The 26,923-nt window shown below is 47.4% G+C and overlaps 2 protein-coding genes across 6 annotated transcripts in view; one reads left to right on the top strand and one right to left on the bottom strand.

Moving 5' to 3' along the window:
- Window positions 1-720: 720 nt before the first annotated feature.
- On the top strand, window positions 721-19,571 carry WSB2 (WD repeat and SOCS box containing 2). Of its 4 annotated transcripts, none has more exons than XM_072722943.1 (9): window positions 721-876; window positions 7,083-7,251; window positions 11,989-12,233; window positions 12,386-12,517; window positions 14,943-15,043; window positions 16,251-16,423; window positions 17,168-17,278; window positions 17,405-17,512; window positions 18,139-19,571. In XM_072722943.1, exons 1-9 carry the CDS (start codon window positions 864-866, stop codon window positions 18,299-18,301), a joined length of 1,215 nt encoding a protein of 404 aa, XP_072579044.1. In that variant the 5' UTR covers window positions 721-863; the 3' UTR covers window positions 18,302-19,571. The 4 variants fall into 4 exon arrangements, with proteins under 4 accessions (XP_072579044.1, XP_072579043.1, XP_072579045.1 ...); XM_072722942.1 differs by lacking the exon at window positions 721-876 and adding an exon at window positions 974-1,228 and having other exon boundaries at window positions 6,771-7,251; XM_072722944.1 differs by lacking the exon at window positions 721-876 and adding an exon at window positions 983-1,228.
- A 393-nt stretch (window positions 19,572-19,964) lies between these two features.
- The window catches only part of RFC5 (replication factor C subunit 5), a 44,899-nt gene continuing 37,940 nt past the window's right edge, over window positions 19,965-26,923 (bottom strand). For both annotated transcript variants that reach the window (XM_072722945.1, XM_072722946.1), the window contains 7 exons: window positions 26,767-26,840; window positions 25,438-25,597; window positions 24,604-24,685; window positions 24,074-24,203; window positions 23,404-23,481; window positions 22,182-22,236; window positions 19,965-20,882 (listed from right to left, as the gene is read on the bottom strand). In XM_072722945.1, the coding sequence (XP_072579046.1) occupies window positions 20,786-20,882; window positions 22,182-22,236; window positions 23,404-23,481; window positions 24,074-24,203; window positions 24,604-24,685; window positions 25,438-25,597; window positions 26,767-26,840 (676 nt within the window). In that variant the 3' untranslated portion in view covers window positions 19,965-20,785. The remainder of the gene's footprint in view (window positions 20,883-22,181; window positions 22,237-23,403; window positions 23,482-24,073; window positions 24,204-24,603; window positions 24,686-25,437; window positions 25,598-26,766; window positions 26,841-26,923) is intronic.

Genomic DNA, 26,923 nt, shown 5'->3' with positions numbered 1-26,923 from the left:
CCACTGAACCTCCGAGGCCCCGGCCCCAGCGCCCCCATTTTATTCTGCAGTCTCGTTCCTTCCCTACCCCCGTCTCAGCGGCTCCAGGGGGTTCCCGGGCCCCCCGCCCCAGTTCTCTCCTCGCCCTCCGCCACCCCCCAGCTCCCCGATCCCTGGCGTCTTGAGGGCTTCGCTCTCCAGCCAGTCTCGTCCTGCTCGCCGCCCCCCACCCCTCCGCGGTTCTCTTCTCAGCCCTGCCCCCCACCCCGGACTCCCTGCCGCGCCCCGTCTTCTGCCTTCAACTCCTGCACCTACTCGCCCACCCCCGCCGTTGTCGCCGCGTCCCTTCCGCTCCCGGCTTGCCCCCACTCGGTTTTCACCCCTCCCCTGCTTCTCTCACCCCCGCAGCCCCCGGTTTTGAGCCTGCCCCGCTCACCTGCATCCCCCCACCGCTTTCCCTCAGCCCCGCCCCCCGGATTGTGTCCGGTCCGCAGTCACCTGCCCGCCCCCCCCCCACTCTCCCCCGGCCCCGCCCCCCGCCGCCTCCCAGCCGTCTACCGCACCTCCCCACCCCGGTCTTATTCTGCCCCCCCCCCCCGTTTTATCCTGCCCTCCCACCCCGTTCCCCCGAGGCCCCGCCCCTTCGCCCCGTGCCCCGCCCCCCGCGCATCCCCGCCCGCTCCCGCCGCCATGTGACGGGAAGCAGCTGATGGCCTCTCCGGGCGGCGGCGGGCGCGGCGGCGGGGCCGGGGCCGGGGCCGGGGCCGGGGCGGGGGCCGGGGTGGGGGCCGGGGCGGGGGCGGGCTGTTTGGGGGCGGCATGAGGGCGGGCGGCCCGGGGGGCTGAGGCGCCCGCCGCCTGCCGCGGGGCCGCGCGCGTCCTCCATGGAGGCCGGAGGTGAGCGGGGTCGGGGCGCGCGGGTTCCCGCCGGGCGGGGCCGGGCCCCTTCCCCCCGGGGCGAGCGGAGGCGCGGGCTGGGCGGTGGGAGGGGCGCGGGGCGGTCGCGAGGCCGGGGCTGTCCGCGCGGGCCGGCGGCTGGGGGCGCGCCGGGCGCTCAGCTTTGTTTCACTTTCGCTGTCAGAGGCCGCCACCCGGTCTCCCGCCCGCTGCGGACTGGACCGGAGGAGCTGGAGCCACTGCGTGCGGGGGATCCGCATCCCCCAGGACCGTGGGAGGCTCCCGAGGCCCGACGCCTACGCCTAGGGGGACTGCGGGGGGCCGCCGGGCCGCAGGGGGTGATGACCCCGGGGTGGGTGCCCAGGTGCCGGGTGACGCACTTGCAGGTGTGGGTGGGAGTCCGCTCCGTCCCTTACAAGCGGTGTGATCGCGCACCCGCCGCTTAAGTCGGTTTTGTACCTGCAAAATGGGATAATAATAGGACTTGCCCGGGTGGGTGGTCGGGAGCTTCCCAAACTTGCCAGTTCGTAAGAATGGGGTTTGGGTCCCTATTTAAAAATATCTATTGCGAGTCTCTCCCAAGAGGAGACTTATTCCTAGAGGTGGGGTGGGGCTGGGGATGCTGATCCTTGCTGGCTTGTTTGATCGGGCAAGTTTAGGATACATTGATGGGTGAGGTGCATGCCTTGTTAACAGCTGTCATCAGAAAACAGTGTCGAAGTCAGAATATCGGATGTACTTGGAGAGTCGGCCCAGATGAACGTGTGATCTCAGTGTGCTTGTTATGTGTGCTTATTAGGCACAGGCAAAACCTCCAGGCTATCCCTCTGTCTTCTCGCTTCCAACCACTTTGCCTCTAAACTCTCCCTGTACAGAAATTTGGGGTGGGCTTGGGATTTATTCTGGGAGTTCCAACTCTTGAATATACCCCCGTGCTTAAAGGCAGTTTCTTTAGAGAAAATTCTCAGAAGGGGTCAAGGCCTTGGGTTTAGAGTTGTTGCAGAACGTCTTGGTACTCTTCCAGTGAAGTTCAAGCCTCGTCTTGCTCTGAAGGATTCTGATTGTTGATGTTTGCGTTTCCCTGGCTAGTTTGATGGAGCTGGGGATTGTGGGTGGGTAGGTTCAAATCAGGGTATTCCCTGGGGTGGTGTAACTTTTTAATTTGGGAAATGACATTTCTTTGTTTACTGTAGTTAGGCATTCAGTAAAAGGTGTAGAGGCAGCTCTCTCTGCCTTCCCATCTAGATAAGGGCTTTCTTTTCAGTGAGTGTTACCACTTTTTAAATGGCCCCTACTGTTTGTCTGAATCTTATGTGAATCTTTTTATAGCTTCCGCTGTTGTTTCCATTGACTCCTTATAGTTAAAACTGAAAGCGATCTGTAGCTAGTCTCCCTTTTTAGCTGGAATCTGTTTCCAGTTCTGAGTTTTTCCTAATGATTGACGACTGTGTTTTGGGGTGTGAGCAGAGCTGTTGAGAGCTGCCAAGTTGCTGTAAAAAAAAAAAAAAAAAAAAGGCTAGAGACTTTTACGTTCTTTTGAAACTGAATAAAGCCCATTGTAATGGGATTACAATGGACAACAGTAGATATTCTTCAGAGCACTGGTTAGAATTCATTTATTCTTTCGACAAATATTTATTGAGTATCTACTGTGTGCCAGGCACTCTCTAGGCCAGTGCTGACCAATAGAACTAGAATGCCACAGCTGTTATTTAAAATGTTCTAGTGGCAGCATTAAAAAACTGAAACAGGTGAAACCAGTTTTAAAATTGTATCTGTCAATCCAACACATCTAAAATATTACCATTTCAGCATGTAATCACAATTATTGATATATTAGTTTTTTTTGGTACTAAGTTCTAAATATGACATGTGTTATATACTTAAGAGCCCGCCTCAGTTTGGACTTGGCATATTGCAAATGGTCAGTGGTCAAGTGTGGCTAGCGGTTACTGTATCGGACAGCTGCAGCAAGCAGATAGGCAAGTTTGGGGGTGGGTGGGGAAGAGATAGACAGTAAATATATAAAAACAAGCAATCAAGGCAAGATGAGCAAGTGGTACCTATAAAGAAAATTGAACGGAAGGAAAGGAAAGTGACTGAGCCACTTCAGATAGTGAGGCCAGGAAGGTCTCTAAGAAGGTGACATCAACACTAAGCCCTGAATGGAGTCCTCAGACAAAGATCTGGGCCTACCATTTTCCGGGTCATATGAAACAGCTAACGTCAAGATGCTAAGGCAGGAAAAATCACCAAGCTTCTTGCTGGCTGGAGTGAGCCATTGCTTCCATCTCTATGTTCAGGTGAATGTCCTTGCATGGAAGAAGCCAATAATAAATATATTTTCCATTCAGCCTGCTTGTCCAAATACAGCCCAATGTTTAACTAGAAAACCCTGATCCATGGGCCTTTTCACCATGAAGGACCATGGCATGTTCAGTCCCAGATGAAAGCTGAATCCTCTCTGCTCTGTTTTTTTTTTTTTTTTTTAAGTTCTGCACTAATTATGGCTTTTCGCCCCCAGCAGCCAAGTTTAGTTTGGGCCCAGACTCCACTTCAGAATTTCCTTAGTTCTAGAAATGAAGAGACAGGAGTCCCTGAGTTTTTTTCTTCTTTTAGCTCCTGGATTCCTGAGCCTGAAATAGCAGGAGATTAAATCTCCAAATCACAGAAATAGAGTGTGAAATCTGGGTATGGCTCTTGTTTAAGAAGCATTTCATATGAAGTGTTTGGCATAGGCATCATAATACTTTAAGGGGCTTCATTTTGTTTATATTTAAAGAGGTGTACCATGTTTATTTATTCAACAAATACTGCCTGCCTGCTCTCTGCCAGGAACTCTGTTCAGCACGGAGGATAAACATACGAGGTCCTTGCTTCTCTGGATTTGTCCTGGTTGGGGGGAGACAGATAACTAGTCATAATGGTGACTGTGCTGTAAATAACATGACGTGAGGAGTTGTGAAGGAGATTGACTCGAAGGAGTTGTTATTTGAGCCAAGCCCGAATGAAGAGAAGGTGCCAGTCATGGAAGGGTATGCCAGGTGAAGAGACTAGCTTGTCTAGAGGCCCCCAGGTGGGTAACTAATTGAGCACAGTCTAGGGGTGAGGCAGGCTGGAGCCTGGGGCAGAGAGGGGAGAGTTATAGGCCCAGATAGGAGATGAAGGCCTGGGGTGAGGTTATACAAGGCTTCAGGGGCATGGTAAGGAGCTTGAATTTTATTCTAAGAGTGGTTGAAACTGATCACTGGAGAATGGATGGGGAGGAGCAGAATGGAAGCTAGGAGAACAGTTGGAAGGCTGCTTAGTGAGAGATGACGTTGATGAGATGGTTTGCATAGATTAGAATAGTAGCCATGGAGATGGAGAGAGGTTAGGTTTGCCAAGCCTTTTGGAAACAGCCTTGATAAAACTTGTTAATGGATTTGGTTTGGGAAGTAAGGAAAAGAAAACAAGGAGGACCCCTTTTTGTATCGGCGGAGCCTTCTTGGTGTCAAGAGGATAGATAATGTGCCTGTTGTGGAGGAGGTGAACCAAGTGTGAATATTATCAGGGTGGAATAGATATCTATCCTCCAATAGATAAAAATGTACCTCCAGATCAATCGATGTCATTTAATATTTGACTACATCTGAGTTTCTCAACCTTAGCACTATCGATGTTTTGAGCAAGATAATCCTTTGTTAGGGAGGGCTGTCCTGTGTACTCTAGGATGCTTAGTAGGATCCATGACTTTTTTTTCATTAGATACCAGTAGCACCACCCCCAGTTATGACAACCAAAAATGTCTCCAGACATGTCCGCATGTCCCCAGGGGGCACCATCCCTTCAGAACCACTGGATTGCATGAAGGAGGTATTGACAGTTTAGGGCTAGATCACCATAAGAAAATGTCTAGGAATAATGAGAATGAAGACAATGCAACAGAGTTGCTTGGTAATATTGAGAGACCTGTTTTGGATTGAAAATGTAAAATAACTTTTTAACATGCATATATTCCCACCTAAAGGAATATGCTCAAACAGACAGTAATTGTGTAAATGAAAAGATGCCATGTACAAACGTACAAATTTCAGGAGAAATCCTTTGTTTAGGCCTAAACAAATGCCAGTTTAGATAGACCTACTGTATTAAAACCTAGATTTATACATAGAACCTCGAAATGAATTTTCTCCTTGCAAGGAAACTTAATTTTTCTTTAAATAGCAAAGCCACCAAAGGTCTCCTAGATTAAAATTCTATTTAAAGACAGAATCTTCAGCAACACATTTATTTTATAAAATGAGGTAGTTACCTACATTATCTTCTATATTACATATACCAGGAAGTATTATATATATACATATATAAATATCATATACAGATATGCTTCTCACTACATATGCATGTTTACCATCTGTTTCGTTGAACCCAAGATACCATGGTTCATATGTATCACTGAGAAAAAAATACTGCCTATTTAACTATAAAATTCATCATGTGTAAGACATATCCTGATTGCAGTGAGGTCAAAGTGTGAGAAGACCTCTAAAGGTGTATCCTAAAATATATGAAATAGGGGCTGTTTAAATTAGTATCTATCTGGTGACAGGCATAAAAGGGTCAAGGTCTCAAAACTACTGAAGTGGAATGTAGCCATCAGGAAGTGACCTCATTCGGAGTGGAAGCCAGTTTTTATAGGAGTATGTATCACAATCCTAATTAGTGATCAAAAAAATTCTGAATGCCTTTATTTTTTTTATTTTTTTTCAAAGATTTTATTCATTGGGCAGCCCCAGTGGCGCAGTGGTTTAGCGCCACCTGCAGCCTGGGGTGTGATCCTGGAGACCCAGGATTGAGTCCCACGTCAGGCTCCCTGCATGGAGCCTGCTTCTCCCTCTGCCTGTGTCTCTGCCTCTCTGTCTTTCTCTGAATAAATAAATAAATCTTAAAAAAAAAAGATTTTATTCATTTATTCATGAGAGACAGAGGCAGGGACACAGGCAGAGGGAGAGAAGCAGGCTCCATGCAAGGAGCCTAATGTGGGACTCGATCCCAGGATTCCAGGATCACACCCTGGGCTGAAGGCAGGCACCAAACCTCTGAGCCACCCAGGGATCCCCCTGAATGCCTTTAACTTATGATCTGCATCGGCCATTTGAGAACCTTCTGTTAGAGTAGAGACTTGACCTAGAAACTGCCCTCCAGGTGGCTGAAGAAGCACCAATGCAGCACCCGCCCTTCACAAGGCACCATGCACAGCCCTGAGGGAAAGGAAAATGAAATCATTTTGGTGTTCGAACAGGGTGCTTAAATTCTGGTAGAGGGTAATTTGTAACTATAGGAGATAATGAAGTAAGCAGGATGGGACTGATTTCTGCCTGGGTAGAGATCAGGATATGTGCTTGGGATTCTCATCATCCCAGGTATGAACATGAGTGAGCTGCTTGGGGTGTGGCCAGAGTGTGGCAGGTGGCCAGAGGTCACAGGAAGGAGGCGGGCCTGGGCTCCGCTGCCCTCACTGTGTACCCAGGTGGGAGCCTTGGAATGTAAGGGAAAGGTGATGTGTGTTCCAGCTTTAGCAGAGTTCCTGGGGCCAGGAAAATCAGGGCTGTCTTATAAAAGTTCTGGGCAAGATTGGGATGAAGTTTAAACTAGAGCAGAGATGGAAATGGGAGGCCAGATCAAGGGGTCTGAACGGCGGGAAGCATGGCGGGTGCTGCACATTTTCGCCTTGATGAGGAGGAGGATGCTGGTGAGTGACCGGGAGCCTTTGAGTTTCAGACATTCCTTCTTGCACTGGCTCCCCAGCTGGCAGGTTCTTTTGGGGAGACCTTAAATCCATTGGAAGGCTTCCTAATCTGTACCATCTAGCCTGGTCCCAGCCTGACCGGCTCTCCTTTCTTCCTCTTCAGGCATTCATAGGAAAATGAGGCCCCCATTCACCCGGGTCACTCGTACAAAGGTTACTCTGAGTCATGGTTAACCGGCAGTGGCCAGTGCCAGGGCTGAGTAACTGCGCTGGAATGTGGCCTGTGGCTCCTGTGATTGCCGCAGGTCATTTAAATGACAACTCCCTCCCGGAATCCAAACTATCACCCATTGCCGTGGGGAGACGGTGGCTTTCCTGGGTCTGAGTCAGCAAGGTGGTCCGGAGCCTGGCTCCCTACTTCCCTCGCCCCTGGAAGCGAGAGTGTTTATTTGAAGCATGCTGTCTCCTGTCTCAGAGGAACCGCTGCTGCTTGCTGAGCTCAAGCCCGGGCGCCCCCATCAGTTTGATTGGAAGTCGAGCTGTGAGACCTGGAGTGTCGCCTTCTCCCCAGATGGTTCCTGGTTCGCATGGTCTCAAGGACACTGCATCGTCAAGCTGATCCCCTGGCCGCTGGAGGAGCAGTTGTAAGTTCTCACACCCCCAAACCCAGAGGAACGGGGGAGTCCTCATGGCGGGGAACCAGAGTGGGTTCCCACTTTACTCCCTGCCCTTTGGGGTCTCCCTGCCTGAGCACAGGAAGGGCGGGGATGGCTGCCAGCAGTTCAGGAATTGATCATTGGGGTTTCCAGAGTCCCACGGTCAGTTCGTGTGAAAATTAATTCTGTGGAGATCATGTTAGCCCTGCTGTTATTTTCTAACAGCTTTAATGAGATATAATTTACATACCATACAGTCTGCACATTTAAAGCACACAGTTCAGTGGCTTTTAGTATATGCAGGGAGTTGTGTAACTCTCACCATGATTAATCTCAAAACCATTATCATTGCCACAGAAAGCAGCCCCACATCCCTCACTTGTCATCCTCCAATCTCCAGCCCTGAGCGGCCTCAAATCCCCTGTCTTTGTTGACTTGCTTATTCTGGACTTCTTCTGTACATTGAATCTTACACCGTATAGTCTTCTGTGACAGGTTTCTTGCACTGAGGATAAGGTTTCCAGTCATCCCTCTTATGATATCGGTACGGCATTTCCTCTTACTGCCCAATAATCCTCCATTGTATGGAGACAGCTCACCTTATGTATACATTTATCAGTTGCTGGATGCTAAGGTGGTTTTCCCTTTTTGGCTGTTTGCATAATCCTGCTGTGCACATGTATGGATGGCATTCTTTTGCATGGACACGTGCTTGCAGTATTCCACCACTTGGAAAACAGACTGCTGCTGAAGGTGGCTGCGCCATTTTGCAGTCCCACCAGTGATGTGTGGGATTTCCATATCCTCCACACCTGTTCCATATCCTCAACACTTTATTTTCTGTCTTTTCCATTCTATTTTTTTTTTAAAGATTTTATTCATTTATTCATGAGAGACACAGAGAGAGAGACAGAGAGAGGCACAGGGAGGAGAAGCAAGCTCTGTGCAAAGAGCCTGATGCAGGACTCAATACCGGAACTATGGGATCATGTCCTGAGCCAAAGGCAGGCACTCAACCACTGAGCCACTCAGGTGTCTTTTCCATTCTAGCAGAGCCATCCTAGTAGAATTGGAAATGGCATCTCATTGTTTGGATTTGCATTTCCTGATGGTTTCTGACTTGGAGCACCTTGTGGTATATCTTCTTTGGAGAAACATCCATTGCACATCCTTTGCTCACTTTTAAATTTGTTTTTTGTTTTTTTTCTTTATCAACCAAATTGTTTCTGGTATTAACTGGTTTCTTTCTTTGGGCTGGACAGGGCCCAGCGTCTGCATGCTGTGAGCTCCAGGTCAGATGGCCCAACCAGGGACAGGGCAACTCCACATGGGTCTGTGTTTATTCAGGCAGCATTTGTTGGAAATCTTTGCCTGACGTTGAGCTAGGGGCTGGGAATCTTGAAATAAACCCACTGTGGCCTCTACCCTTGAGGGTCCCATTTATTTTGCTTTAGGCATTTCTTATAAATTGCACATTAAAGTGTTTTGTAAGTTCAGTCTGGAACTTGTGGCTTTGGTGACAGGTCCCACTGACAAGAGCTTGCTGAGACAGGTATTCTGGGCACCACTAGGATTGAGGGGTGTACATCTGGCTTTTCGGCATTCTGCATCAAGGACCTTGAAGATGTTTTTCCTGCTACTAGGAATCTCAGAAATGGGGTCATCTATTTCTATACACTGACTTTCATCACGGAATTAGTTCTATAGTAGGGAAAAATCAGAAATCACTTAAAACCTGGTAGTGAAAGGATGGTAAAGGAAATCATGGCATTGTCATAGAATATTTTTGCAGCCTTCAGAGACTTTTTTTTTTTAATCATGATTTTCAGTTCCTTCTGTGGTCAGTTTAATGAGAATGCTAAGGTCTTTCATTTTTTTTATTGATATCTTACCCTAAATGCAAGAAACTCAACTTTATATCCAGTCTGGTATAAATTTAGAGTCTGAAAAAGAATTTTTTAAAAAGTGTACAAATGAAAACTCTGTTTTCCTGAAAATCATTCTTATATTCAAACATATATGTCACTACAGGTAAATATATCTGTCCAGTATAAACTCAGGGAACTCGAGTATTAATCCATTTTGTGTATCTGTTGCTTAAAATAATAAGAGAAATGTTATTGTTTAATATGTTAAGTGAGAAGTTACTTGTTTTAGGGAAAAATCACACATTTTGAAGAATAATAACTTAGGAAAATGTTTATAAGACTTAATAAAAAAGTAAGCTATAAAACCATATGTGTAATATCCAAATTTGTCTTTTTTTAATGATTTTATTTATTCATGAGAGACACAGAGAGAGAGAGGGGCAGAGACACAGGTAGAGGGAGAAACAGGCTCCACACAGGGAGCCCGATGTGGGACTCGATCCCAGGACTCCAAGATCACACACCCTGGGCATGAAATGAAGGCAGGCGCTAAACCACTGAGCCACCCAGGGATCCCCCCAAATTTGTCTTTGAAAAACTTAGGTACATATGCATAAATAAAAACTCAAAAGTGAAATGTTTACTCTGGCTAGAGTAGTGTTAGGATTATGGGTAATTTTTATTTTATTACTTGTCTCACTTCCAAATTTTCCCCACATCTTTATTACTTTTATAATTTAAAATAATTGTTATTTTAAAAGTCCTTTAAAAGGGGCAATCAGAAGTCTTTAGATTCTTGTTTGAAGTGCTACACACTTTTTAAAAAATGGTGCTTTTGGTATTGAGGAAATAGTTGGTACTAACCAAATAATTGTACTACCTTGTGCAGCTTTTAGAAACTTGAATTTCAGTAAAGTTAAATTCCCCCAGTGACTCTGCCTTGCCCTGAGCTATCCCTTTCCTGTGCATGCACCCCCCCCCCACATAACTCATCCCTCGATTCATTGGCAAACTCTGAAGTCCAGGGGATCTGTTAAGTAGTAGGCTTGGATACCCAGGACTTAAGTTCTTGTTCCAGTTCTGCCCCTGATTTTGTGAGCCTAGGAAAATTAACTCTACACCTAAAATGGAGGTTTTAGTATCTCTTTATAGAGAAATTAAATCTATGATGTTAAGATGAATTAATATGCAGATGTGCCTTAATTCCTTTGCAATAAAGTAGCTACAGATTTTTCCTTAATCAAATGCAGAAATTAGGATTTTATAAAAAAATAAATGTAGGTTTGGTGGTACCAAACTGTCCTAACAGAGCTTTCCCTGTGGCTTGCCTTTTCCACACGGCTTCCCTGGATAGCAGACCTAGGCCCCTGTGCCAGGCCTAGGCAGCTCTGTGAGGCATGTGGATTGAGCAGGGTCAGTCAAAAAGACATTCATTATCACATTCAGATGTTTGTCAGGACAAGAAGTTTTCAAGCTACATTTGACCTTTGAGACCTGGGATCAGCAAACTTGTCCTTTGAAGGCTCAGGTGGGAAATATTTTTGGCTTTGGGAGCCATATAGTCTTGATTGAGACTTCTCAGCTCTGCTGTTACAGTGTGAAAGCAGCCATTGACAGCATGTGAACAAATGAACGTGGTGGTGTTCAAATAAAACCTTATCTATAAAAACAGATTGCTGGCCTGGGCGTAGCTTGCCAACCTGTGATTTGGACTAACAGAGTTTTAGAGCTGATGGAGCCTGTTTGCCTCAGTTATTCCCTTCTAATTTTATTGGTGAGCTTGGTTAAAATTCTTTTTAAAAGAATGTTAAATTTAATATGAAGTATTAAAATATTTCAACCACACACTTGGCAAAAATATGACTCACAACTTTGGGGGAACAAGTCTAATGCATAACGAGGTCTTAGTTACATATATTGAATATAGGATTTTTCATGGAACTGGGTTCCAGCTTCATCATCTTCATTTCCCTAGTTTAATACACCCCAGAGTGTGTTCAGGGTCACACAGAAAAGGAGAACTTAATACTTGTACTGATAAAGTATACTGCAGACAATAAACTTTGATTTTGAGCCTCAGGGCTAACCAACTGCTCAAGCCTGTTAGATTTGGTCTACTGTGGGGGTGATGGGCAGGGTCTAGATCTTAGGGAATTAATCTCATGCAGCTCATCTGGGCCTGTGTTTCACCATAAGTAGAACATAAAAGGAGCGGTTCAGGCCATGGGATCTTTGAGGTCAGTGTAGCTCGCCACAGCTCTGTGGGCTCTTTCCCCCTGCTGGTTGGTTCCTGTGCTGGATGTACCCAGAGAAGTAAGTGAAAGAGCCTCACTAATTGGTTAGAACATAGTGGAGGTAGAAACCAACTTGTACCAAGCAAACTGTGTGAGCCAAAAAAGGCTTTATTTTCTTGCTCCTTGGGGCTTTCTAAGCTAGAGATAAAAGGACTCGCCAGGCAGGGAGCAGCAGATGGCTATTCAAGTTCTAAGATCTGTCCTAGTTCCAAACCTACAGCATGCTTTCTTCCTCATGGGAAAAACTGTGTGCATCTTTCCTTCCATGCACCAAACCTGAGAGAACTTTCTGAGGAAGCGTATGGCTCCCTGGAGCTCCTGTGATCTAGTTATCCCACAAGGCAGGTCATCCCATTGCAGGACTATCACAAATGGTATGAACTAAGGCTAGTGAAGTCTTTGTTATGGGAATTCTAAAAAGAAATGAAAAGTCATGCCAGAATTCACCGAAGACCAATTTGTTTCTAGAACCTTAATGTCTCAGTATGCCAATATCATGGCATGAAAAGTTGGTTGACTCAGTGGCAATTTTTGACTTATGAAGAAATCTCTGCTTCCTGCAGCATCCCTAAAGGGTTTGAAGCCAAAAGCCGAAGCAGCAAAAATGATACAAAAGGACGAGGCAGCCCAAAGGAGAAGACTTTGGATTGTGGGCAGATTGTCTGGGGTTTGGCCTTTAGCCCGTGGCCTTCTCCACCTAGCAGGAAGCTCTGGGCACGCCACCATCCCCAAGTGCCGGACATCTCTTGCCTAATCCTTGCTACAGGCCTCAATGATGGGCAGATCAAGATTTGGGAGGTGCAGACAGGTAGGTCTTTTGTGGCGGGACAAGGTCCCAGGGTGCATGTTCTCGAGGACCAGAGAGGCTGCCAGCCTCCTAGTTGGTTGTGGGGCGTAGCCATGACCAGCAGACTGGCTGCCGCCTCTCCCACTGACTGAGTGCTCCTGCTCCCATGCCAGGGCTCCTGCTTTTGAATCTTTCTGGCCACCAAGATGTTGTGAGAGATCTGAGCTTCACACCCAGTGGCAGTTTGATTTTGGTCTCGGCATCTCGGGATAAGACTCTTCGCATCTGGGACCTGAATAAACATGGTATGGAAGTGATGGAACCACTTGGTAGCTCTAAAAATACTATATTTGCCCTTTCTCTACCAGTATCACTTTTATCTAGAATAGTGTTTCTCAACTGAATTTCCTGAGGACTCTTTTAAGACCTTTTTTCCTAATCACACACCTGCCTCGTCCCCATGAGAACATCAATACCAAAAATACACTGTTTATGCACTGAATGCATATGTATACTTTGTACATGATTACTAGGAATCAGTTTTCAACCCTGTCGAAAATAGATGATGTCACATAAGTTTTCTCAACCATGGCACTATTGACATTTTGGGCACACTAATTCTTTGTTACAGGCTGTCCGTGCATTCTAGGATGTTGAGCAGCATCCCTGGGCTCTCCCTACCAGATGCTAGAAGCACTTCCTGTAGTTGTGACAGCCAAAACGTCTCCATACATTGCTCCCTGTCCATGTGGAGGCATAGTCTCCAAGCACTTCCTGTGGTTGTGACAGCCAAAACGTCTCCATACATTGCTCCCTGTCCATGTGGAGGCATAGTCTCCCTAGGTTGAGGACCACTGATCTAGAGGAAGTCGTCCATGTTGGGTACTTCCTATTAGAAATGAAGTTTCTTTGTGAAGTGGAATCTTTGCCCAGAATCCTCTTAGCTAGAGAGGGTCAACTTTGGTGGAATTTTGCTTTGGGCAGAACTGTATAGAGAGGTGGCCCATACATCTCTGGTTATTGATCTTCAACTGGAAAGGTGACATAGGGAAGGGGAATTTATTGCCAGGCCCTTTATTCCCCATGTGGGCAGGACGTAGGGGCTGGAGGGAGGTGGAAGGAGGAAATGGCAACATGGACAGGTAAAACAGAGGCACACCCACCCCCAGTAATACCAAGGCGCCGGTACTCTTGCCCCAGCCATGACTGCTAGCTTTCCACAACCATGAGGGGACCTCCTCCTGCCCTCTTAGAATCACGCCTGATGACTTGTCAGACTGCCAAGTTGGTGCTTGTGGTGTCCTCATCTGATAGCATCTGGTCACCAAGAGAACTCTGGGTAGTCTCTGCCCTCAGCTGTGGAACTTGAAGTCACAAGATAGATCTGGTGATGGGAAGGCTTCTCCAAGGCAGTACCATTTTTAACGTGTATCCAGAGGCAGCTTGTCACCATCTAAAGAAGATCCTTGAAGTGATTTTAAGTCTTTCCGTGGTTGGGAAGGGAAGACTAGCTGAAGGGGACTGGGAGCTGGCAAGCGCACTAGGACTTTCTCAGGAGGGGAGGGGGCTAAGTAGTGTTTGTAGGTATGGAGTCCTGCCCAAATTTGTTCAGCATTCACAACCACCCGGGGGTTGGGGGTGGGTGTTGGTACTATTCTTATTTGATGGCTGAAGAAACCATGACTTATTAGTAATAATACTATATACACCCATACACACACACACACACACACACACACACACACACACACACTCTTAAAGGCATATGCATAACTATTTATGTTCATAAAAGTTTTTTCCCTTTTTTGTTTTGGTTTTCATCCTCTCCATCTCTTTCCCTATTTTGTCCACCCCACCACTGCCTTCCCTGTAATCACCCTGTAATCATGACCCATGCTAAGAACCTTTTGTATTTCCCTCTATACTTGCATGATCCTTCTTAGACACTTAAGACACTTATATTTGTGGGCTTTGGGATATTGTTCCACAAAAATGGGTTCCTCACATTTTCCCCATAAAACGGAAAATCTAGATTCTTAGTGCCATCTGAATTAATGGGGTAGATGTATTCCATATATCCACATGGTCTTTTATGCTTATGGATGGGCATTTAATATTTTCCCAAAACTCAGAAGAGCAATTATGTGAGTGGGCCTGGGGTATGTGCTGAGTAATCAGTGGAGTCAGGGTTCAAACACAAGTTCTCCTGACTGCAGAGCACATGGCCCTCGTTATTCTGCACCGTCACTATCCAGACACTGGTGAGGGTGAGAGAGAGAGCAGTGGGACCTTTGGGAGAGGGCGAGACCATTAGAGTGTAAAGTACAGAAGTGAAGATAGAACATTCTTAACATTTGAAAGGATGCTTCAAAGTACTAGAGGTAGTCGGGTGGGGGTGGGGGGGTGGGTAGTCTGAAAAGAATGTTTTCTACTATCAAAGGGGTTGGATCTGATCTATGTACAGCCTTTAGCCTACTGATCTTGTGGATTTTGGTGAAACGGGAGGTAATGATTTCCTTGGGGATTAAAATATTGTATTAATAGATATCAGGTGTTTAAATGACAAATCATGGCGTATTTCTTTCTCTGCATTAAAGAAAGTGGGCCTTTGGGCTCAGTTGATAGAGAACCAGGTGAATATATTGGGTAGGTGGGCCATTACTACCAGTCCTGTCCCCCAGCTGTATGGTTATGGGAATTGGTTCACCGTTTGCTCCTTTTCTGTGCCAGGTAAACAGATTCAGGTGTTATCGGGCCACCTGCAGTGGGTTTACTGCTGCTCCATCTCCCCCGACTGCAGCATGCTGTGCTCTGCAGCTGGAGAGAAGTCGGTAAGGCTCGGACATTGGGTGCCATTTCCTCTGTTGCCAGAGTCTAGCAAGACCTGGAGGTCTGAACGGGCCTTATGTGTGAGAGGGCAAATAAGCCCAGTGCCTCAAAATCCATCTGCAAACCAGCTCTAACAGAAGGCATGCTTATGGGCCAGCACCTCCTCCTGCTCGCTTTTGATTTGCATTTTGACATAAACCAAAAGAGAAGAGGTGTTTAAGTAGATGGATTACTCTCATCACTGGAGATGGGCTGTTTGTTTGCCTTTATAAAATAATAAAACTGCTTTTTACATTTCTTTTCCCCTTGGAGTCTCAGCTTTTTAAAAAAATTTTTGGAGTCTCAGATTCTAGAAGTCGTAACCCATATCTCTGTTCAGATTTCCCTCTGAACAATTAGAATCTGTGTAATTTGGATTTCCATTTCAAATCAAAATGGATGGTTACTTAGTTGAACGGTGTTCTGACGTCTGTTATTTAAGAAAGTATTAGAAACTTAAGAACAATTTGGAAACAGTTTGTGTAAATTTTACATCTGTATTGAGCTGTTTGCTGTGACTAACTCGGGAAAGTTGAGTTCACTATGTGGTACATCCCAGGTGGTTAATCATTTATTTAGGGTTTGGAACGACGTGGAATCGAGTTGAAAGGGAAGAAAATAAGATCTCATTTTTAATGATTCTCAAAGACCTTTCAAGTGATGAACCACGTCAGATCGTATGTACAGTTGTAGGGCACATTTCCACCATTCTGTAAACACATGGTGTAAAATGTACTGGCAAGGTGCCACTGCTTTGTTGGGAGCCCTGGAGCTCACCTGACCCCTATTTTTGGTTTTAACTGAAAGGACAAGATAGTTCTTGGCTTGAGTCTTCATCAGCACACACTGTGATTTTGCAAACAGGGCTCAGAAGCAAAACTCAGAAATCTAATGGTACATTTTGGCAGGTGGTCTTCCCAAGGTTGGCTGGGTTTATTCTCCCTCAGAGCAGGCTTCTTGAACATGTGTACTGGTTGGGTGTCTCAAGAATTCAGACCTATTCCTTTACCTTAACCGCTGTGATGCATTCTGGGAGAGCTATACAAAAGTGGAGAGCTTGGCTTCACCTGGCCGTGGGGTCTGATGTAGGCATTGCTATGTCATTTCACACTGTTTACATTCTAAGCACTTTATTGCCACCCTTAACCAGGCACCTATTCCTTTCCACAGGTGTTTCTATGGAGCATGCGATCCTACACATTAATCCGGAAGCTAGAGGGCCACCAAAGCAGTGTTGTGTCTTGTGACTTCTCCCCTGACTCCGCCTTGCTTGTCACGGCTTCTTATGATACCAATGTGATCATGTGGGACCCCTATACTGGCGAGAGGCTGAGGTTACTCCAGTAAGGATGGAATCCCTGCTGATGACTTTCTTGGGCAGGGGGTCGGGGTGACTGATGAGAAAGCTGCCTTGGGTTAGGCACGGCCCTCATAGAGTCCGGGGCAGGGAAGGGGACAGCCTGGGTAAGAAGCACTGTGCATTCAGTGCTGCTTCTGAGACAGTGGCATGCAGTGGCACTCCATTGTCACTTATGTTCTCAAATCAGACCCAAGTGCCTTCGAGGCTACCAGTATAGGAGGCTCTGTGTACTTCTCTGGATTCAGTGATAATGAAACCTCAAAATGACTGTTTCTTTCCATTTACTAATAACTGTAGTAGCAAGTTCAGAATGATCCTCTTACTGAAACTGGTATTTCCAAAATGAATTTTCATGTTCTCTCAAACTTGGGTCTTTTTCCTCTCTGTTGTTTTCTGAAGCAAATAATAGGTAGTCCTATAATTATCATGTATCTTAGCTGAAAAAAGACTTTCAGTTTGTACTGTGGCATTAAAGTGAGGGCTGACCTACTTTGCGTAAGGAAATTAGTACAGGGAGTGTGACTAACTCTTTAGCCCCTTCCATGAGACACTTAGGAAATACGCTTCTTTTTCAGTCTGCTTTTTCCAAGGTTCTCCATATGGGGTAAGACTGGGTCTTTGAGCCTATCATATAGCCACAGCATTTGGGCCACCTGCCCAGGAATGAAGGTGAAGGGTGGAAAGTGGCTGTCACCCCAGGCCTACTGTCCTGTTTCTTTCTCCTCAGCCACACGCAACTTGACCCCCCCATGGATGACAGTGACGTCCACATTAGCTCCCTGAGATCTGTGTGCTTCTCTCCTGAAGGCTTGTACCTCGCCACAGTGGCAGATGACAGGTAATGAAGAAAAATTCTGTGTGTGGCCTCAGAGCAAATCTCTGCAAGTCACTGTAGCATCACCCTCTGGGTCTGGCCCCAGGTCTACTAATGTGTGAACATTTCTTTTCTCTCTTTCTTGTCCAGACTCCTCAGGATCTGGGCCCTGGAACTGAAAACTCCAATTGCATTTGCTCCTATGACCAATGGTCTTTGCTGCACATTTTTTCCACATGGTGGAGTTATTGCCACAGGGTATGTGTCTGATAGCTGAACAGATGGAGAACAGTTTCTGCTGAGTGTACCATGTAGCTTTTTAAGGAAAGAAAGAATCTAGAATGTTCTTGCCTATGATGAAGGCTTTAAGGAAATCCAAGATGACACAAAATTCTAATATTCTTTTCTGCCATTATAGGCTATCATTTACTCTTAGTATTTAATCTAAATGTAACTAAAAAACTATGATTCGTGCCACTTAATGGGCCAAGTCCACAAGGAGGCGTAAGTCGAGATGATGCAGAATCTGGAAAACCATTTAGGGCAGAGACCACCTTATAGGGAGCATCTATAATTCAGGAGGCAGCACTCTTCCCTCTGATACATTGGAACTCACAATGTGATTGAGAAGGGGCCGTTGCTCACAGATAGCACTTTGGTAACAAAGGTGTCTTGAGTTCTTATGATCCTCTCAGTGGTCTTAATTATTCAGCATTACAGCCTTAATGTTGATTTCAACCATCAGGGTTGCATTTAAGGGCTGCATTGCACTCCCTGGGTGTCTCCTGCTAATGCAAGTCAGAGTAGAAACAGTAATATCCATCACAGTGAAAACATGGATTTCTAAGGTCTGTCTTAAAGCGCTGGTTTCTGTTTGGTTTCAGGACAAGGGATGGCCACGTCCAGTTCTGGACAGCTCCTCGGGTCCTGTCCTCACTGAAGCACTTATGCCGAAAAGCCCTTCGAAGTTTCCTGACCACCTACCAAGTGCTAGCACTGCCGATCCCCAAGAAAATGAAAGAGTTCCTCACATACAGGACTTTTTAAGCCACGCGCCATAGTCTTGTTTTCTTGTAGCAAGATAAGCCTTCCTGGCAGAGGAGTAGCTGGAACGATGGGCCAAACGTCTGGTCTTGGATTGAAATAGAATTTCTCTTTGAGATAGTGAACAGAGTGTAGCAAAAGCAGATTTTGGTGGACTAGTCATCCGTTTCTCTCCGTGACCTGTGGGACTCAGCCACGGAGAGGATTCCACTTCCATGGCAGCAGAGCCTCACCTGAAATCCTCAGCCCACTTAGAGACGGCAGTATCCAACGCTTTTCCAGGTCATTTTGATTCAGAGCGCAGTTACTCCTGTTGATTTGATAAGCAGAGTAACCAGGCCTTGAGAGCCTCTCTGTAGTGGCAGATTATTCCCTCGACTGGCAAGTACTGGCAAAGTATGGCTTCTGCCTCATACATGTCACTATCACATCTAGGTGCAGTGGTGACATTGTTTAAAGTTCTCTCCTGCTGTGTCAGAGTGGCTTTGATGTTGGCAAGTGCTTTCCTTCCTCCAGCTCCCTCTGACCAGCAGGACCAAGTTTTCGTGGAGCCGTCTGCTGTGAGGTATTAACTAAATTACAGGTGACTCAGAGGCCATACTCCTGACTGATACACTATAAATGGCTTTTTTTTTTTTTTTTATAAACAGTGGTGTGCATGTGCAGGAGATGACAAATGTGTATGTCCGATTACACAAGGATGTGTTCCTAAACTGCATGACTGTTCAAATGGCTACTGAGTTGTCAGTGGTTTGCCATTTGTAGCATATTTATTTGTATTTTCTCAACAGATGTTAAGGTACAACTGTGTTTTCCTCCGTGGTATCTAAAAACCATAGTTCTTAAGTCGAACAGTTGTGAAGATGTCTCTTCTTCATTGTGTAGAGAATTGTTGTCACCCCTTTGGCTGATTTTCACGTACGGTCTGACTTGCTGCTTCACCTCAGCAGACTAATCAGCCAGTTTCAACTCTACCCCTTAACAAAAATAGCTCCTTGAAAGTACTGTTCTCCTTCAATGGTGTGTAGTTATCGATCAAGACACCTCATTCAAATGAAATCTGCCTTTGGAAAATTTAATATATTTTAAATTATTTTAAAAGAAATGCAACATCTTATCCTTTGGCTTTCTTACTAGGTGCTTTATGAAGGCCAGTGTTAACATTATAAAACTTGTTGCAAAAGTACAAGAGTCTCCTCTACCACCTTTGTTGCTGAAGAAAAACATTTCTTTTCAAGATGAGAGGCTTTCATTGAAGGAAAAGTTAAAAAGCTCTTGGCTCACTGTTTCATTTTTTCCACTAAGAAAAAAAAATCACCTTTTAAAACAAGTGAGTACAACAGGACAGTGGGGAATGGCTTGGGCAAATTCTTAATTTTGTGGTTATCTTGAAATATCAGTGTAGTCTGAGAGGTTCTGGGTGGCTCCCCAGTGGTCCCACTTGGCCAGGGGCTTCAAACTTTGGTATCTTTGGGGAGTGAGTTGTATGTGGATGATGGAAATAACCAACCTCTCCCTTTTGATAGTATAAGAAACTACCACCTTTATAAAGAACAGCCTCCTGAGTGAGCGGATTCTATGCTATCAGATGGGGGAGGCTTTTTCACATAAACACAAGTTTAATAAAGTCCGTGTCTTTATAACTGGTGAAGAAAAGAGTCACTTGTAAGACAGCCAACATGCCAGCTTCTTTATTTTTATTGAGAAGAACACTATCATAAAGGCAGTCTGTTTGCTATAAAATAAACTGCTACACTGGACACTGGGCCTACCCTTTCAGCACTTGGAGGTTTAGAGTCTGGTCCGAGCCCATCAGCCCTCATACGTTAACAAGGGAATACTATACAGCCTTGCCCCCGCAGCCATACAGTGACACTTCACTGTCCACACCACAATTAGGAACCTGCTAGCACTGGAGAAATTAAAAGACGTTTTTAAAGTAAGAGAACTGAGCACATTTATAAGAGTACAATAGTTTGGGCCAGAAATCTATTAATACCTATTTAGAACAGACAGACTGTGACGCAGATTGAGGTTTATACGCTGAATTGTGGAGATGCTTTGTTTACCTGGAGTTAGGAGGCAATGGCACCATGGGGGGTTTGGAAGCCTTTTAAGTTCTAGACCAAAATAAGGGAGGGCAATTTCCTGCCATCCAAGCAACTGAATGGTTAAAAGCCTTAAGGCTTAACAACAACAACAACAAAAACCCCACACACAACTTTTTGCACTTTCTTTCTCCCTGTAAAAAACACAAACAGGCAGCACAGTAAGACAGCTGTCTGTTCCAGTGGTTTTGTACCTGCTTCCAATAGCCACAGACACGGTACTTTTTCAACCTTTGCCCGTCGGTGTCGGGGACAGGTTTCCACAATTCGGGGCGACTGGCTTCACTATCCAGCCTGGGCAGCATATCATCCTGTGACTCAGTTTCCTGTTCTTCAGTCACTGCGGGGCCTGCGAACCGCAGTGAACAGGCTTCAGCCTCTAGGCCTCTGTAACAATCAGGTCCCTGGTGACCTGGAAAGCGGCAATGAGAGAGCTCAGCTGAATCTTCTCATTGGTGCCAACAGAAAGTCTGTACCTAAGAGAAAGCAAACGAAAGGTAAGAATATGGAATATTATGGACAGCTACCTTTTGACAACAGAATGATAGAGTTTGAAGGTGGAATAGTTTGCTAGAGAAAAGCAGGTAATAAAGCTTCCTCCCAGACAGTCATCTTCAGTATGTCCCCTAACGTTTTCTTCTCATTTATACATTCGATTCATACTGGTAAGGGGAGGGCAGCCTGGGTGGCTCAAGCAGTTTAGCACAGCCTTCAGCCCAGGGCGTGACCCGGGATGGAGTCCTGCGTCAGGTTCCCTGCATGGAGCCTGCTTCTCCCTCTGCCTGTGTCTCTGCCTCTCTCTCTGTGTCTCTCATGAATAAATAAAATCTTTAAAAAAATGGTAAGGGGAAATTAAAAATTGATAGTTATCAATGACAGTGTTCTGAACTGAACTTCATGCTGGCTCTGTAGACATACACAGAATTTACATGATAAGGATTTACTTCTTCACTCACAAAATGCATTCAGAGAAATTGTTCCTCTTTTTAAAAAACTTATATATTTTTAAATTTATTCATGAGAGACACAGATAGATAGAGGGAGGAGCAGGCTCCCTTCAGGAAGCCTGATATGGGACTCGATCCCAGGACCCCGGGATCACGCCCTGAAGCTGAAGGCAGACACTCAACCACTGAGCCACCCAGGCATCCCCATCTTGCCACCTTTCAAGTGCCTAGTCAGTGGAGGCAAAATCATGACACTCATCACATAGAAGTGGTGACCTAATGTGTGCATGTGAAGGCCAATGACAGCAAATTAGAGTTGATCCTCTGTTGGTGTCTGTTTCAAACCCAGTGCTCCTGTCCACCTAAATGCTAGCTGCCAGCTTCACTGGGGCAAATACCTGCATTTATGGAACCAGGCAAAGTGGAAAACAGAATTTATGTTTACTCTCCCCCCAGTATGGTTTGCTATGCCAAAATGCTTTCATAACAGCTGGATGGCTGGTTGTCCCTGAATAACCGAGATGTTGTAACAGCTGCGGGCCTCCCACAAGTGGCTCTTCTAGAACCAACATGGACTCTAAGCCTTTGAGGTGTAAGGAGAGGCCTTTATCTACAATATGTAACTGAGCTGAACCTGTCCTTGTATTTATTCATGTTCTTTAAGCAAATCCTACCGTTCCTGTTTCTTTCAGTGATCCCACCAAAAACTAGATTGTACCACAGGGGATTGATGTAGACAAGCAAGTTGGAACCAACCAGGCAGAAAAAAAAAAAAAAAAAAACAACAGGGTAAAAAAGGGAAAAGAATCAAAATTGGGGAGTACTCACTCTATGTCTGCCATTTTGGTCAGTAAATGTACTCGAACCGAAGATGGAAAGTCAACTAGGGAAAAACAAAACTGAGTGAACAAGGGTCTGCCATCCCCTACTACTAAAACAAAACCAAACACACAATTATGAACTTAAACAGCAGGAGACACTAAACTTGTCTAGAGGGGGATCCCTGGGTGGCGTAGCGGTTTGGCGCCTGCCTTTGGCCCAGGGCGCGATCCTGGAGACCCGGGATCGAATCCCACGTCGGGCTCCCGGTGCATGGAGCCTGCTTCTCCCTCTGCCTGTGTCTCTGCCTCTCTCTCTCTCTCTCTCTCTGTGTGTGACTATCATAAATAAATTTTAAAAAATTAAAAAAAAAAAAACAACTTGTCTAGAGGCCTGAGGTCACTAGGTGCCACACCTCTAAGGAAGTGATCGCTGCAGAACCTATTTCGTGAACAGGTTCCAAAGCAATCACAAGAACACAGGAAAGAGTCAACCGCGCTGCTTTAGCAGCAGGGCAGGTTTTAAAAACAAATCCATCGATCTGTAAGTATTTATTTCCCACAATCAAAGCGCAGAGCTGGGCTTGAGCCGACCATGATCCTGGGCAGCGATCAACCTGCCGCTTGGCCCTGGGGAGGCCCACGGAGGCACTGGCAGAACAAGCCATGGACCTGACTGTTGGCAGTTGGCTGTGGCGGAGGAAAGAGCCTGATGGAAGAGGCCTCGGAACAGACCACCGGAGAGCCTGAGGAAATCCTGATGCTTGCTTGGTTCCCCCCAAAAGGCCAAGTGACTTGGTCTGGGATGACTACTATGTGCTGCCAAGGTGGAGAACCAGTTCTCTGTATGGTAGATACGGCCAAGTGTGCAACTTAAGATGGTTTAGTTAAGACTGCTCTGGTTTACACCGAAGATAGTTCCTTCTCTTTCTCTCCTTTTGAGGGAAAATACCTTTAGAAATGTGAATGAAATGTACTATTTACTGCTGTAAAATTTAAACCCTTGGAGGAAATAAAGTCAGCCCTCTGGAGCTTCTTCCCCCAGGAGCTTTAGAGGTTAAGAGTAGTTTTGGAACAGAGTTTTAAATACTAAAGAAAATTGACTGCAGGGCCAAGGTTTATACTTCATTCTTGTCTCTTTGCTTCAAAAGTGAAGCCTCATGTTCCCTCCCTCCCACCCTTAACTCCACTCCCCTCCTTTCCCATCTCAACTAGGGAAGAACGAGAATTACCTCTGTGCACAAACAAGTGTATCTCTGTCAGGATATCATGTAGCGCCAAGCCCTTCAGCGTTTTCAACTCCATTATATCTAGAGGAACAGTTAAGGCAGAGGGCACAGAACAAATTCAGGTTCAGGTTCCAGAACAAATACACAACATGGAATTCTGAACCCAGATTCCGGTGAGTGGGAAGGAGGGCTTTTAGCCCCACCCAACAGAGTGGTTTCTCTCAATCTGAAGTTGCATGAGGTGGACTCCACTTGTTACCTTTCCCATGTTTCCCATTTTCCACAAGGGCTTTCTGGCAGAACTGTGTCTCTGCCTAGTAGAGAACAGAGCCCACCCATTCCCCTGAAGGCTTCCTATCACTGCCCCTGGCTTTTAATTTCACAGCAAAACAAGAGTAACACCTGCCACCCCAAGATCTCACTGCTGCTCTCCTCTGTGAGGAAGGTGGCTTCAAGCCAGACCTATGTCACACTCCTTCAGGAAGAACTTCAGGGCATTAAAGACAGGACCCACTCCAACCACAGACACCGTTCATCCACAGCAAGCTGACCAGCCTCTGGAGCAGCCGTGTTTGGCCAGCAGGGTGCAGGCACTGGCTGCACCCCGGGCTCCCAGGCCACACTTGGGCCTGAGATACAGCACCTACTGTCAGCAGGACACAAGGAAGGATACTCCTGTAGGCTGTGGTGAAGTCTTGATTCAACATCCAGTCCAGAATGTTAGCAATGTCTGACTTGAGGGGGTGCCCGGTACAGGTGTAGACCGTTTCCTCTGTCACCTTCCCGAAGGCCATATTGGTGCTCTGTGCAAAGAGGGAGTATCGTGGCTGTCACGGCGGCCACCACGGTGCAGGCGGATCAGGAGGAAGCTGAGGCAGCACTGCACATGCGCAGTAAAGTGACTGGGCACAGGTCAGCTCGAACGCCGCCCAGTTTACCTGGTAGGACTTGGCCTCAGCTGGAGGCACGAGAAGATGCTGCTGCTGTGTGCCAGCCAGAGTCCTGCCCTAGCTTTTCCCTCACTGGCAGCACGTTATTCTTTCAATTATTTAAAACCCAAAGGTGGGGGGAGATTGTTGGTACATGATGAAATTGAGATCCTACGGCTCTCTAGATTTCTGAATTTGTAGGTTAGCTGTGCTGCTGCCTACCTATAACTCTTCCAAAGCAGCAGCTTGAGATCTGCTACGAGTAATACTGTACCTGCAAAATGTTCAGAGCCCTCCGCATATCTCCGCTGGAAAGGGTCACGAGTGCTTTCATCCCGTCCTCACTTAGGTCCACTCTGAAAGGAAAGCGGCAGGAGGAATTCAGAGGCCCGAGAGCACCAGCATTCACCCGGGAACGAGATGCCCCCCAGAACGAAGGCTTCCAGTAACAAGAGAGGGGAGGTATGGAGTTCGCAGGACTCTCGGCATCTACCGCTGGGGGCGGATCCGGAATTCACTTTGGCTTTTAGGGCTGTGGGCTTCACGTTAGCAGTCATGGCCACTGCAAGCCGGGAAAGGCCCTCACCCAGGACCAGGCACCGAGGACCAGGTGAGCAAGCGGCTTTGCACGCTGTGCTGCGAGGCACGGCCGGCCCCTTTCAGAAAGCAGCAGCTCGGGCGGCCACTGGCGAGGCAGCCGAGTACACAGAAGGTAACGTCTCAGCACCTTCCCTTCTGGCCCGAAAAGGCTGGAGGCGTCTCGGCAGAAGGGGCGCTGGCAGCCTGCAGTCTCCAGTGACAAAAGAAGAGTAGGAGGAAATCGGGACAGCTTCCAGGGCGGGGGGTGGATCAGGAGAAGAGCCCAGGGCCGTCATGAGGGCTGCCCAGGAGGTGCCAGAGGGCGGCGGCGGCGAGGGGGCTGCACCGAGCGAGCGAGCGAGCGGCCTCCCTGGTTCCCTAGCCGCCCCTCCCCCCCCTGCCGCCCCCCCCCCCCCCCCCCCCCCCCCCCCCCCCCCCCGCACGCAGCGCCCTGCAGCGCCCTTGCTCCGGCAGCGCCCTCGCTCTGGGCCGCCGCTGGCTTCTCCTCACGGCCTCCCCTCACACGTACTTCTCCTCTCCTACGACGTGCTCCAGGCGGGGAACCATGAGCTCGGGGGTCAGGGGGCCGAATCGGAACCTCGTACACCGGGACTGCAAGGCCGGGATGATCTTTGACAGATAGTTACAGATGAGGCAGAACCGGGTGTTCTCGGTGAACTTCTCAATCACTGGCAAGGAGAGGACACGGCGTGAGGGCGGCGCGGGGCGCCCGAGGGGCAGGGGCAGGGGCAGGGGCCGGGGCAGGGGCCGGGGCAGGGGCCGGGGCAGGGGCCGGGGCCGGCTCCCGGCGGAGCTGCGGCCCGCGCCACCCGCGCCACCCGCCGCCACCCGCCGCCTAGGAGCGGCTCCTCAGAACGTGCCACGCACGATTCTGGATTCGGGCGTCCGTGCTGCGCTGTTCCATTAGGCTAGAAACCTGGGGCCCTGTCCGTGGGCCGAGAATTCCATTTGGCAGGTTGATGGAGCGGCGGGGGGCGGCTCTCCGCGGCCTCCCCGGGGGCCTCCCCGGGGACTCGGTCCCGGAGCCTCGCAAGCCCCAGCGCGCTGGGCGGAGGGATAACTGGGATTCACAAAGCTTATGAAACACGGGCTCGCTCCGTAGTTACCCCATGTTCTTGCCCGGGGATCTGCCCAGACAGTCCTTGTGCAGAACAAATGCTGGAGAAAGGCTGCCAAAGCTTTTAGGATCAGAAGATACTCTCACTGTCCCCCCCGCCTCTTAAACCCGGCCTGCACCCCCTCGTCTCGCCAGAACTCCGAAAGATCACTCCGCTCTCCTAGCTCTTTACCTCTGAATCTTAAAGCGAGAGGTGACCGATGTCCTTTCACAGAAATCCCCTGCACCAGGTCCCTGACGACAGACAACTCCCATGATACTCCCTCGGCAAACAGAGACGCCGTGGCAGCTCTGAGTGCTACCCCATTTCCTGGATTATTTTCCCGGCCACTGTGTGTCTCGGGGTACCAAGAGCAGAGGGGTCTACCCAGCACCTGCTTAGGAACGACGGGCTTTCCCTACCCCATCCTCTCCCTCACCTGAGAATACAAATTCCCAGCCCCAGATTGAACCCCGTGGAAGAGGAGGATGGGACACCAGTGTCTGGTCAGACTTAAAAGTCCCATCAGGTGAGGCCCTTATCTTTAAGCTGCTGAAAGAGGGAAACCCCAACATTAGAGATTTGGTCTAGATTGACAGCAAAAGGTCAACCGATTTCTCTGGGCCGGAAGATAAATGAAAACTGTCAACCATCCATGCTGTTATCTCACATCCAAAGTTCCTAATTCTCTTTCGAATGCACTCAGGAGCCAACACACTACATCTGGGAGCTCTTCTTACCTCTCCTCAAGGCATTCTGGGCGTCTTGAGTCATGGCGTCAGCTTCATCCAGGATCACTAGTTTGAAGCCTTTCCTAGGAAAACAAATGGTACCATCTGCATATCTCTTCGACCTCATCTCAACTTCCAGGCCCAACCCACATTAGTGCCATGAGGC

The sequence above is a fragment of the Vulpes vulpes genome, chromosome 10 (genome assembly GCF_048418805.1).
Source record: "Vulpes vulpes isolate BD-2025 chromosome 10, VulVul3, whole genome shotgun sequence".
In the NCBI taxonomy this organism is placed as follows: Eukaryota; Metazoa; Chordata; class Mammalia; order Carnivora; family Canidae; genus Vulpes; species Vulpes vulpes.
This window is presented reverse-complemented; position numbering and strand designations above follow the sequence as displayed.

Coding starts and splice junctions, on each gene's coding strand:
- WSB2 (XM_026015890.2), top strand. CDS start 6,565: ATGGCGGGTGCTGCACATTTTCGCCTTGATGAGGAGGAGGATGCTG. Junction 6,611..7,082: donor TGATGAGGAGGAGGATGCTG/GTGAGTGACCGG, acceptor CTCCTGTCTCAG/AGGAACCGCTGCTGCTTGCT. Junction 17,513..18,138: donor GGTGGAGTTATTGCCACAGG/GTATGTGTCTGA, acceptor GTTTGGTTTCAG/GACAAGGGATGGCCACGTCC.